This window comes from Haliotis cracherodii, unplaced genomic scaffold (assembly GCF_022045235.1).
Source record: "Haliotis cracherodii isolate W230 unplaced genomic scaffold, xgHalCrac1.p SCAF_16, whole genome shotgun sequence".
Classification (NCBI taxonomy): Eukaryota; Metazoa; Mollusca; class Gastropoda; order Lepetellida; family Haliotidae; genus Haliotis; species Haliotis cracherodii.
In genome coordinates, this window is record NW_027266271.1 from 15,567,354 (window position 1) to 15,581,251 (window position 13,898).

General features: G+C 39.9%; 1 protein-coding gene across 1 annotated transcript in view; it reads left to right on the forward strand.

Moving 5' to 3' along the window:
• The window catches only part of LOC139463588 (uncharacterized), a 67,637-nt gene that overhangs the window by 48,050 nt on the left and 5,689 nt on the right, over positions 1-13,898 (forward strand). The window contains exons 31-43 of the mRNA XM_071244860.1: positions 1,579-1,833; positions 3,610-3,732; positions 3,905-3,964; positions 5,785-5,910; positions 6,643-6,762; positions 7,465-7,587; positions 8,121-8,378; positions 9,654-9,917; positions 10,228-10,347; positions 10,749-10,864; positions 11,968-12,032; positions 12,551-12,717; positions 13,475-13,574. Of these exons, the coding sequence (XP_071100961.1) occupies positions 1,579-1,833; positions 3,610-3,732; positions 3,905-3,964; positions 5,785-5,910; positions 6,643-6,762; positions 7,465-7,587; positions 8,121-8,378; positions 9,654-9,917; positions 10,228-10,347; positions 10,749-10,864; positions 11,968-12,032; positions 12,551-12,717; positions 13,475-13,574 (1,897 nt within the window). The remainder of the gene's footprint in view (positions 1-1,578; positions 1,834-3,609; positions 3,733-3,904; positions 3,965-5,784; positions 5,911-6,642; positions 6,763-7,464; positions 7,588-8,120; positions 8,379-9,653; positions 9,918-10,227; positions 10,348-10,748; positions 10,865-11,967; positions 12,033-12,550; positions 12,718-13,474; positions 13,575-13,898) is intronic.

The window sequence follows — 13,898 nt, forward strand, 5'->3', positions numbered from 1 at the left end:
GGTCATATTTAGTACTGTGGTAATGGCAAAGTGACAAGGTCATATTTAGTACTGTGGTAATGGCAAAGTGATAAGGTCATATTTAGTACTGTGGTAATGGTTAACAAAGTGACAAGGTCATATTTAGTACCGTGGTAATGGTAAACAAAGTGACAAGGTCATATTTAGTACTGTGGTAATGGCAAAGTGACAAGGTCATATTTAGTACTGTGGTAATGGTTAACAAAGTGACAAGGTCATATTTAGTACTGTGGTAATGGTTAACAAAGTGACAAGGTCATATTTAGTACTGTGGTAATGGCCGACAAAGTGACAAGGTCATATTTAGTACTGTGGTAATGGCAGACAAAGTTACAAGGTCATATTTAGTACTGTGGTAATTGCAAAGTGACAAGTTCATATTTAGTACTGTGGTAATGGTTAACAAAGTGACAAGGTCATATTTAGTACTGTGGTAATGGCCGACAAAGTGACAAGGTTATATTTAGTACTGTGGTAATGGCAAAGTGACAAGGTCATATTTAGTACTGTGATAATGGCAAAGTGACAAGGTTATATTTACTACTGTGGTAATGGCAATGTGACAAGGTTATATTTAGTACTGTGGTAATGGCAAAGTGACAAGGTCATATTTAGTACTGTGATAATGGCAAAGTGACAAGGTTATATTTAGTACTGTGGTAATGGCAATGTGACAAGGTTATATTTAGTACTGTGGTAATGGCAAAGTGACAAGGTCATATTTAGTACTGTGGTAATGGCAAAGTGACAAGTTCATATTTAGTACTGTGGTAATGGTTAACAAAGTGACAAGGTCATATTTAGTACTGTGGTAATGGCCGACAAAGTGACAAGGTTATATTTAGTACTGTGGTAATGGCAAAGTGACAAGGTCATATTTAGTACTGTGATAATGGCAAAGTGACAAGGTTATATTTAGTACTGTGGTAATGGCAATATGACAAGGTTATATTTAGTACTGTGGTAATGGCAAAGTGACAAGGTCATATTTAGTACTGTGATAATGGCAAAGTGACAAGGTCATATTTAGTACTGTGGTAATGGCCGACAAAGTGACAAGGTTATATTTAGTACTGTGGTAATGGCAAAGTGACAAGGTCATATTTAGTACTGTGATAATGGCAAAGTGACAAGGTTATATTTAGTACTGTGGTAATGGCAATGTGACAAGGTTATATTTAGTACAGTGGTAATGGCAAAGTGACAAGGTCATATTTAGTACTGTGGTAATGGCAAAGTGACAAGGTTATATTTAGTACTGTGGTAATTGCAAAGTGGCGAGGTCATATTTAGTACTGTGGTAATGGCCGACAAAGTGACAAGGTCATATTTAGTACTGTGGTAATGGCAAAGTGACAAGGTTATATTTAGTACTGTGGTAATGGCAAAGTGACAAGGTCATATTTAGTACTGTGGTAATGGCAGACAAAGTGACAAGGTCATATTTAGTACTGTGGTAATTGCAAAGTGACAAGGTCATATTTAGTACTGTGGTAATGACAATGTTGAAAGTCCTGAGTATTCTTATCCATCTTCTTCCTGTATGTTGTTGCCCAGCTTGTGACAGCCAGCACTGGGGCAGTGACTGCAGCAGCATGTGCAACTGTCACCCCCAGGGCTCCCATGGGTGTGACAAGATGACGGGCTGCATGTGTCACAGCGGCTGGACTGGGGACAAGTGTGACCAGGACAAGAACGAGTGCTCCACCGTCACCTGCCAGGCTAACTCCGACTGCCAGAACCTTCCAGGATCTTACCAGTGTCGGTGCCGATCTGGCTACTCCCTCTCTGCTGACAACACCACTTGTGATGGTAAGTTGAATTAAATGATATAAACAATACCCTTTTGAAACTGTTTCTTTTGTTTGCAAACATGAACAAATTTGACCTCTAAACTGGTTACAGATGCGTTTCCTCACTCTGTTATAAACTACCGGGCAACTCACCGACTTTACTTGACCAAACACCCAAAACAAAGGCATATGTGAGATTTATGATGATTAATTTATAAACAGAAATCATTTTCCATGGATTAGAATGAAAATGCATTGTAATGCCGATATTGCATTCTCCGCAATACACAAAGAAAGAGTCAAGGGGTCCAAATTAAAAATTACACAAATCAGAGTTCATTGAAAAAGTGCATGAAGAGTCCATTAATGACACAGTAGTCAGGTAACGCCATGCACGCCAACACACGCCTCCTCATTGACGTCATCAGTCTGCGGATAACGTCAACAGGAATCCTGTTCCATAAGTTCAATAGAGTCTGTTCAAGTTCCTGTCGGTTCGCTGGAGGTGGTACATGTGGTCTAAACTGATCAAGATGATCCAAGAGATGTTCAATGGGGTTCATGTTGGGAGAACAAGGGCAATACGTTGACGTTAACGTTGTTCAGGTAGTCTTGAACAATTCGGGTGGTGTGAGGCCTTGTGTTGTCTTGTTGCAACACTAATCCTCCTGGCTGATGTTGAATAAAGGGCACCACAACAGGTCTCATCACTTCATCCCTGTATCGCTGAGCATTCAGGTTTCCTCGGATGATAACCAGGTGTAATCTGGCCACAAATGCCACCCCATGTAATTTCGCCTCCACCTCCAAACGGGTGAACTTCTCTAATGCAGTTTGGCGCCAGTCACTCTCCCCTTCGTTGAAAAACTCGAACTCTGCCATCGTTCCTGAACAGACAGAGACGACTTTCATCTGTAAAGAGCGCTCTCGCCCAGTCACGTCGCTGTCACCGACGTACAGTTCGTGATCATTGCAGTCTGCGTTGACGAGGTAGACGGGTCAAGTCCATTCCACGGAAGGCATGCCCTAGTTGCCCTGACGTCGCCATCACACATCTGTTTCGGAGGTGAATCTGCCGGATGTAGCGGTCTTCGGCCGGTGTTGTCACTCTTGGTCTTGAGTCTGTCCTGTCTGTTGGTAGCGGGAGCAGTTGAAGGTTCTGGCTATCTGACATTGAGTAGCCCCCATATTGGCCATACCGATCGCTCCGTCTCATTGCACTTGTGTAAGTCTGGGCATATTCTTGGTGTTTTTTTGCTTACTGAATGCCTGCTCTGTCCAATGTCGGTATTTATGCCACAATCACGCACATGCATTTGGACCAATGTCTCAAAATCACGTTTTGCACGTTTTCAACAATGTCTGATTTGGAAAGCTGCGTTCGTAAATCTGCGTTGTTGTTGTGGTCATTTTGCATTTTGTCAAATGCTTTCTGCAGGGGTTCAAACCTGTACCATCTTTTTTGCTTTTTATACAACTATTTATAAAGTGAAAACTTTCTTTTGTCCGGTAGATTATATCAAATTTAATCTATTTATCTGACAAAAGTGCAGTCTCAAGGGGAACTGTGTCCTATGGTCTTTATTGTAGTGTTTTGTGTGCAACCAAGCCATTTCCCTAGGTAATTGATAACTAAAACATCGAAAGACATAATAAAACTTTGATTTGCAGATAAATTAACTGGGTGCAGAAAATTGAATATCAAGTCTATTCCCCTTAAAAAATGTTCAAGCTACTAATTTTGGATCTGAGTTGCAATATTTTACTGGATTGTTTGAGTACTGATTTTTTTCAGAAATAAATGAGTGCTCAAGTTCAAAAGACAACATGTGTGATCATACCTGCCATGACACTGAAGGAAGCTACTACTGCAGCTGTAACCCTGGCTTTGTTCTTGAAGGGCAGGGCACCTGCAGAGGTAGGTGTATATATACTGTTCTATAGACAAGTGACCACACCTTCATGTCACTGAAGGAAGCTACTACTGCAGCTGTAACCCTGGCTTTGTTCTTGAAGGGCAGTACACCTGCAGAGGTAGGTGTATATATACTGTTCTATAGACAAGTGACCACACCTTCATGTTACTGAAGGAAGCTACTACTGCAGCTGTAACCCTGGCTTTGTTCTTGAAGGGAAGGGCTCCTGCAGAGGTAGGTGTATATATACTGTAGACAACATATACTGTAAATCCTGAAATTAATGCGTCTCCAAACGATTGCGACTGCCGGTCCCGTGCCAAAAATGCATCTCAATATGAATGCGACCCAGCCCCAGTGGAGTTGAGTAGAACACTTCCATAAAAACAATGTATAGTGTTTTCCTAATACAACAGACTCCATTAATAAAGTTCGAAAGAAATAACATTATTGAACTAACTCAAGAACAAAGATACAATGTTGGGTGGGTGGTGTCTGTCTGGACTCAGTGATGCATAGTTTGATGCATGTAAGTAGAACCCTTTTCCATTATTTCCATATATACTGAGTCAAACTAAAAACTTCACATTTTTAAAAGTAATCCCATATATGATAAACAACGGAAAAATGTATCAGAGAAGGTAATTTTTAATCATTAATGTCCAAAGAAGGATTTTAATTAATGGTGGTAACCATCATTTGTTCCAAGGACAAGAATCTGATGGCACCCAAGTTCAGTAGCATGTATGGCCACCGTGTGCGTTGACAACTGCCACACAACGCCTCTGCATGGAGCTTGTGATGCTTGTGAACACATGGTTGGGAATACGACGCCATTGTTGCTGCAAAATGGTGCCAAGATCTGGCAAATTCTGTGGTTGGTTCTGGAGAGTGCACAGACTTCTGCCAAGAGCATTCCAGACGTGTTCGATGGGATTGAGGTCGGGAGACCTTGACGGCCAGTCCATGACGTTGACTCCCGCATTCTGAAGGGAATTCCTTGTCAAAATTGCTGTGTGGGGTCTGGCATCGTCGTGTTGGAAGATCAAACCGGGTCCATGTGCTGCCATAAAAGGCAGAAGTTCTGGTGCCAGTCGCGGTTGACAAGAAGCCTGGAACGTGCATTGCCACAGAAAGCACCCCACACCATGACACTTGCGCCTCAAAATCTGTCAATTTCCTGTACACAACACTGGGCATAACGTTCATGACGGCGCCTCCACACCCTCGCCCTACCATCAGCAAATCGAAGATTAAATCGGGATTCATCACTGAAGAAAACTTGATTCCAATTCCTCTGAGTCTATCATAAGTGTCGCTGTGCCCACAAATGACGTTGACGTGGTCAACCTGGCCGAGGGCGATCAGCGGTGGTACCCATTTGCTGTAGACGCGTCTGTAAATCATAAACAGTCAGTCGACTACAACTCATCGTCCTTGCGACTTCAGCTACGGACGTTCCCGTCTGCAACATGCCAATGGCACGTTCATCGTTACACATTTGAAAAGCGTGGCATGACAAATGTCCGTAAAGACTTTTGTTTTCTTGTGTTTTTCTTTCTTTGTTAATGACTGCTAACAAGTATGGCTGAAAACACATGCGGTATTATGGCCACGTGACCAGTTGCACGTGAAAAACCACTTTTGCCACTATAGTGCTGTGCACATGATTTGGATCGATTCACCTGCACAAAAATGGGTGTTATCTGAAGACAAAACCTGGCCATTACTGTTTAAATACACAATAAGGGCCCACAATGATAACTGGTCAAAATGTTAAAATTTAGGATTATGAAGTTTTTAATTTGGTTCAGTATACTTGTTACAAGTGCTGCTTAACAAAACAGTGATGTGGAATATATATGGTTGTTTGTTTTTATGTCCAAGGTGGTATTTCTGCTATCCAAAATGTGACTTGAGGCCGTCATATTGCCGTCATTTTTAGATATAAATGCAATGTTTATCAGTGCGAGCAAAGACCACTCGCATTTATTGTATTTAATTCATGCTCGCGTTAATTTCAAGATGTACAGTATTTGAGTGGACTGTTTCAGATATTGATGAGTGTCGCCTTGCTACAAGTGGGTGTTCACAGGACTGTTCCAACACCCTTGGGGGATATATATGTGAGTGCTTCGAGGGCTTCACTCTTGACGGAAGTGATGGAAAATCGTGTATACGTAAGTTGCATTGTTACTGATGAAAATTTACAGATACAGTTACTGGTTTCTTAATTAGCTGTGAAATAATACTGGGAACATTCTACCTGTAGCATAAGCTAAGATACCTCAAGGCCAGGATAGGCTGCCATTACTCCATGCATCAGGAATCTCTTTGTTTGACTTAGTTTTGATGGCGTCTGATATGAATTGGAAAATTTGACTTAATTTGTGTATTTCAGAAAAAATATTTTCTGTAAGATTCTGTTTAATGAACATTTTAGGTGAACAAATGTATGTTTTAGTAAACCATTATTTACTAAACATTCTGGGAACCATTGAAATATGTACATTAATTTGCAAATCAAAATCAGAGGTAATATTATTGGTTGTGTTATCAATACAAATTCTCACAGGACTTTGAAGTTAGTATTAAACATTTATCAAGCAATATATAAATATGAAAGAAGTATGATTAAAAGGGGTTTGACCATGCTCAGTGTAAGCTATATATATATTATTGCTGGGATGAGATTTGTAGTGGGATTGCACAATGGTCACAGCATGGCCTCATGGTGACAAAGACCTGGGTTCTATTCTCAACATGGGTACAGTATGTAAAGCTAATTCCTCATTTCCCAGCAGTGATATGAGTGGAATTAATATTGCTAAAAGAGGCTTGAAATCCAACTCACTCACAAAGCAGTGAATATGCAAGTGCTAAGTACATGCCACCATGTGTTTTTCTTGTAGAGACGACTGAGTGCTTCAACAGGACGAGCTGTTCACAAGGGTGTCGGGGCAGTGGTGCTGCAGAGGCTTGTTTCTGTCATCCTGGCTATCAGCTCAACAAAGATGGAGTCACTTGTGATGGTAGGCCAATATTGGAAAATACTTGGAACAAATGAGTCACCAAAGTTGTTTTTGTTTGTTTGTCTGTTTGTTGTTTATCACCACACTCTGCAGTTTTCCAGCTGTATGAAGGTCATAAATAATCATGTCTGGTCCTGACAATCCCGCAATTGACAGCGTGAGTACCAATCTATTCAGTTGGGATACGATAACATTTACGTATTCCAATTGTGTAGATTGATGCTCATGCTGTCAGTCACTTGATTGTCTGGTCCAGTAAGAATAAACTTCAAGATTTTTGCATTTACATGAAAATTGGTGTGCACTATTTGTAATTACAAAAATTTGAAGTCAGTTCTTATAAATAACTGTGTCAACAACAATCATCACAGTTTGCTTATGTAATGATTAACACAAAGTAACGGTACCCTACAATAGGAAATCAGTGACATTGTTCAGCGCAATAATCCAACGCATGTTTCTGGAAACATGATCACACAAAAATTGCCTGGAATCACTTGCAAATTTTTATTGAAGAATTTCCCACACAATAAACAAAACTGAATTTCAGTAACATGTAAATAACAGGATTAAAATAAATACAGGTGGTGACGTCTCTTAAGTAACATGGCAGTGAACAGTCTTGGTATTTATAATAGTTGAATAGAGATGTGATACCCTGGATAGTCGAGGATGAGCACTCATATGACAGATTTGTTCCAGACATCAAGGAGTGTGAATTGTCTCCCCCTCGATGCTCCCAAGGCTGTCTGGAGTCTGTGGGATCCTACACATGTACCTGTGATGCAGGATTTTCCCTGGCAGCTGACAAAACAACTTGTGAAGGTAAATGTCTTATTAACATGCAAACCTTATGAATCAATGCTCATGAATCTTAGGTCTGAACTCACTGATTGAAATATATGTGTTCCTTAGACCGATGGAATACATCAGTCACCAGTAAGTAAGTAAGTCTGGGCCCAACAATCTAGTGATCGACATCATGAGCATTGTTCCATGCAATAGGGATATCATGACATGCATCAACAAAGTCAGCAAATCTGATGATCTGACCTACACACCCCACACCCCAAAAAATATAAACTATCCAAATTATGCTCTTAACTTTCAAAATACTATTGCAATACTTTAATGGCCATGAGGGGCGGTCGGGTAGCCTAGTGGTTAAAGCATTCACTCCTCAGGCCAAAGACCTGGGTTCAATTCCGACATTGGTACAATCTGTGAAGCCCATATTGGTGTCCCCCGCTGGAATATTGCTAAAAGCTGTGTAAAACCATACTCACTGACTCACTAAATGACCATGATTACGATGAAGATAAATTTTGTATGTATTTTACTTGATATGTCCTCCTCAGCATGTTCATACGGCAAGTATGGACCCAACTGTGCACAGACCTGCAGCTGTGATGCCTCAAACACCATCAGCTGTAATGCAACTGATGGCAGCTGTAGCTGTAGGACTGGCTGGAAAGGAACGACATGCACGGAGGACGTACCAGAATGTACCAACACCCCCGCTATTTGTGGCACCAACGGCGTTTGTAATGAGAGGAACGGTTCCTATTCCTGCACCTGTCTACCCGGTCATGTCAGAACTAATAATTCTTGCAGTGGTAAGTACAGAATAAAAATCATTTATCATCCCAAACTAGCTTCCACAGGAAATATCACATCGGGAGATCAAACGATTTCTCCTTACTAAGTAGATATCTCTGTTTTAAAAATCTAGACCAGAAATAAATCCTGAGGGGCACAAGGTAATATTCAATGTACCAAATTCTTGACAAGAAATATAAACGTCCTGTAATGAAAGTACATGTACTTGTCAAATCATGGAGTCAGGCACACTACACCTTTTCATTACTTTATTGGACCCTGATATTAGAACAACACAAGAGAAGGGGGATTAAATGGAGTCATGTATGCAGGTGCTTGTGGGATACTACAATACTAGTTAATGATAACTGAACAGTTACTGTTGCTATGGTAACTACCACTGCCAATTGCAATTAGCAGCTAGCCCATTGCAAAGCATATGTAGCAACATAGCAAACGATCATAGTGCTACGATTGTCGTAAGTCCATGTTGAAGTATAGGAATTACGGTCACCTTAGCACTACAATCACTTTGTTGAATGGATTGACGTTTAGTAGTACTGGTACTACATGAGAATATGGTTTGCATACGAGCTATAAAGTACCCCATGCAGGTAAAAGCATGCTAATGAGGATTACATGATGATAATATATGTGTTTCCTGGTTGATTGTGTGTCATCGCACCCAACTTACATGCAATCGACCACTGGTTCCCTGATGCGCACTTTGTAGGCTTGAACTTTGCTGACAACAGTGCTAAACAACATTAACTTAATCGGGTCATCATTAAATGAACTGTATTAGCTTCCGTCAACTGTTTTTGCCTCTTTTCTTTATATCTGTAGGAGGGTCCTGATCAGTAGGAGATCAGTAAAATAAGGGGCCTTTAGTCATTAGTCATTTATTTTTCAGGTTATTCAAAAAGAACGAGTTGAATCAAAAATGTGTATTCATGTCTATGTGACTGCGAATTGTCAGTCTGTAGGGAAACGTGGTGACAGCTGGTTCTGCTTTCGTTTCTTTGCTGCAATTCATGGTTTGCAATTATCTGACTGGTTTGGTTGTGTCATTAAATCTAGTTTTAAGACTTTTATGAAATTTAAACACAATTACGATAAAGAGTAAAATTATAATTTACACTGGGCATATTTCATGGATATTTTATGTTAATCTTTTGCTTACGATCGATTTTTTAGCCATTTATAAAACATCAGGACAGTCCTCTGTCATTTTTCATTGTTCACAGTAGCATGCAGAAAAATAGGAATATCTGAAAAAGTTGTAATTTCAGTATGCGATGCCAAACACTATGGAGAGAACTGTGCCCGCCAGTGCACCTGTGTCTTTGCCAATACCGAGTCCTGTGACTCGGTGACCGGCAGTTGTACATGTAGACCTCAGTGGAGAGGAAGCTCTTGTGATGAGGATGTGGATGAATGTACAGACTCCGCCCCCATGTGCACAGCAGCCAATCAGAAGTGTCGCAACAAACTGGGATCATTTGAATGTGACTGTGATGCTGGATATGTCAAAGCTGCCAATAATGTGTGTGTTGGTGAGTGAGTCATTGATAGGCAGGGTTTAATGGGTATTCCAAGAATATTGGTCTCCAGCAACCTTTGCTGGTCAAGAGGCAACTAAATGGATTGGGTGGTCAGGCTTGGTAACTTGGTTGATTTCTTGTCATCGCATTTCAATGCGTGTATCGATGCTCATGATATCAATCACTGGATTGTCTTGTCCAGACTTGATTATTAACAGACTGCCGTCATATAGCTGGAATATTGCTGAGTGCGGCGTTAAACAGATGACTCATTATTCCTATTTCCATCAGCTGTCTTGTAATATTTTGATGATATTTTCAGACGAGAACGAGTGTTTGCAGCGCCACCTTCACAGCTGTGAGTATGACTGTGTGAACCTGCTCGGGACTTACGCCTGTGTATGCCCACGGGGGTACTCAGGGGCAGGTAACTACTGTCAAGGTAAGAACACCTCATTACTTTCACAGGTCATGGTATGACAAAATTAATTTATTCCGAGGCAAACTTCATATGTAAGGCCAGGCTTTTTTAAAAACTCGGTTTTCAAATCTGCCAATTTAAAAAAGTGAAAAGTGAAAAAAATATAAATCGAAATGCAATACATACAAGAAATATATATATTTGGGATTGGACTTGGATTTTTTTTAACTACCGTCCTGAATGTTTGGGCCAACTATCGATGAAACAATAAAATGAATGTTTGGCCTGATAAGACCTCATTTTAAGCCACACAGATGTGAACATCATTAGTATGGCTGTGTATAATAACATATGGAGAAGAGAAGCTTAAGAAGTTGTTTTATTGTCTTACTTTTTCTGACATACTGTGTTTCATTCTGCAGCTGCATTCATCAGGTACAACACAACCATCACCTTCAACATGGATCGGCGCATCGTCATCAACGGTACTTCCTCATCTCTTCTGTATGTCAGTCTGCAAGACAGCATCGCTACCGCCGTAAGTCACCATCTAAGTCATACATAGTATGCCCGCGAAGATCTGTGGTAGAATAGGTCTTCAGCAAACCATGCTTGCCGTAAAAGGCAACAAAGGGGATCAGGTGGTCAGGCTCACTGACTTGACTGATGCATGTCGTCGTATCCTAACTGAGTGGATCAATGCTCATGATGTCAATCACTGGACTGTCTGATGAAGACTCAATTATTTACAGACCGCCATCATATGGCTAGAATATTGCTGAGTGGGGCCTTTAACACTAAACAAACAAGTCATACATAGTATCTTGATGTCACGGTTCACCATCTTAGTAATACATAGTGTCCTGATAGTAACACAGTTCAAAATCTTAGTAAAACATAGTGTCCTGATAGTAACACAGTTCACCATCTTAGTAATACATTGTCCTGATAGTAACACAGTTCACCATCTTAGTAATACATAGTGTCCTGATAGTAACACAGTTCACCATCTTAGTAATACAGTGTCCTGATAGTAACACAGTTCACCATCTTAGTAATACAAAGTGTCCTGATAGTAACACAGTTCACCATCTTAGTTATACAAAGTGTCCTGATAGTAACACAGTTCACCATCTTAGTTATACAAAGTGTCCTGATAGTAACACAGTTCACCATCTTAGTAATACAAAGTGTCCTGATAGTAACACAGTTCACCATCTTAGTTATACAAAGTGTCCTGATAGTAACATCGTTCACCATCTTAGTAATACAAAGTGTCCTGATAGTAACACAGTTCACCATCTTAGTGATACATAGTGTTATGATAGTAACACAGTTCACCATCTTAGTTATACATTGTGTCCTGATAGTAACATCATTCACCGTCTTAGTAGTACAGTGTCCTAATAGTAACATCATTCACCATCTTAGTATTACATAGTGTCCTGATAGGGACACAGTTCACCATCTTAGTAATACATAGTGTCCTGATAGTAACATCGTTCACTATCATAGAAACATATTTGGATCTCTTGAAAGGTTTTCTTAACTATGAGGACTTAGAAGACGTTTAGACTTGTTGATTTTGTATTATACAACATAATAGATGATACATCACATGACATAAGCCCTGTTTTCCAGGTGGATTCTGTTGTGGAGACTGTGGCACGAGAAGCTTTTGTGCCGAGCAAGACTGGCTCACTGAGGTGAGTGAGTTCGGTTTGATCCCTCTTTGAATAGTATTTCAGTTTACCATGGTGTGCTGGCTTGAAGTGGAAGGAAAGCCTGAAGTGATACAGTCTAAGATATTCACTGCTTTTGGACTGTTGTACAATACCATCTCCTCTATTGATTCCCCCCTCACATAATGGCTCTTGAGGAATGCATTCACATGGCTCTGCTATGACAGATAAGTATCACAAGGTTTGGAGTGGTTTGTACGTGACATGGGAACATGACAATTTTTTTCTCAAATACAGGCAAGACCAACTTATTTTCTTCTTTTATGGTCCACCCTCAAGTTTTAAAAAATCAGAATGTGTTTATTTGAGACAATGCCTGTTTGATATACTTTCCATTGTCTAAACACTTTTATTTCAAGTGGTCAAGAGTTAACCTAAAAGCCACCCTGACAACAATGTTTTTTGCCTTCTGACTTTTGGCATTTTGACTATAAAGCTAATTATATTGGTTTGGCCCTTTCAAGTTAATTATATCCTTGCAGGAGTGGGAGTGTGGTAGCTGATGTTGAGCTGCGTGTCGATACGAGGAACACAGACATCCCCTGGTCCATTCTGGCCGCCATCTTGCAGAAGCTTGCTGCCACGCCGACTCTTCCTGTCAGTGGACAGACCGTTCCTCTGCAGGCTGTGGCTTATAATGGCACCAAGAGTAGGTAGCTTAATGTGAGCTGGACTAGCCTAGAAATCTGACAGTCATTGAAAATTTGTTTCAAATTGTTTAAACAGGACTTTGGTTGTCTACTAATATGTCATGATGTATACTACTCAAAAGAAGTTAAAGAACACCCAGTTCTTTCATATTACTATAGTTAATCAGTCCCTTTTATCCCCTCTACCAGTAAATGTTTTTCATTCTTGCTAAGGCTAAAAAACTAATAGTCTTGGTTCTCAGGCACCGCCGGCATCATCACAGAGTCTGCCTCATGTTTCGCTTTTATTTCTATTTTTAAAAAAAAAATTAAAAATCTTTAAATATTCCTCATCTTGAACACACTACTACCCCGGCAGTGAAATGCTACAATAATTAAGAACAATATGATTTCGCGAAAGAAGTGTAACAAAACTTGGTTACATACTACCTTGGAAAACCTAATAAAAAAAACCACAATATTTTCAAAAGCCATTGCCTGAGAACCAATTCTTTTATGTTTTTAAGCCTAACTGTATTTTTTTCTTCTGACAGTAATTATTTTTTTCTTCTAAATGTAAATGTTGTTCCTTCTGACACTAAATATTTTTTATTCTAACCATAAATGTTTTTTCTTCTTAAAGTAAATGTTTTTTTCTTCTCACGGTACATGTTTTGTCTTCTAAAAGTAAGTGTTTTTCCTTGTAAAAGTAAGTGTTTTGCCTTCTAAAAGTAAATGTTCTTTCCTTCTCTGAGTAAATGTTTTTCCTTCTGACAGTCCCTAACTCGGCTGACGCCTGTGATGTTCTGAAGATTGTACAGCGTCTGTCCGTGGATGCTGACTGTGTCATTGGCCCTGGGGGAGTACCAGAAACAAGGTGAGCTACGACAATCTTGTGTCACAGAAAACAGTTACATTTGTACAGTGTCAACTCTTTGATAGTCATTGAGGAGCTGGGGTACATAAAGACATAAAATCTTTTTCGAAAAACAACTTCTTTATTATGTGTAGCAACATTTATTGCTGCTTTTTTCCCCTTCATTGTGTGAACAATCTAAAGCAAGGACAAGAAATAGCCCTGAAACTGCATGACAAATAACAGAAAAGTTGTTAACTATAATGACAGGTACTTTAAGAAATTCAGCATCGGTGAATTCTATTTGATGTGTCATAAAAGTTGAACAAAGTAAAAGAAACAAGA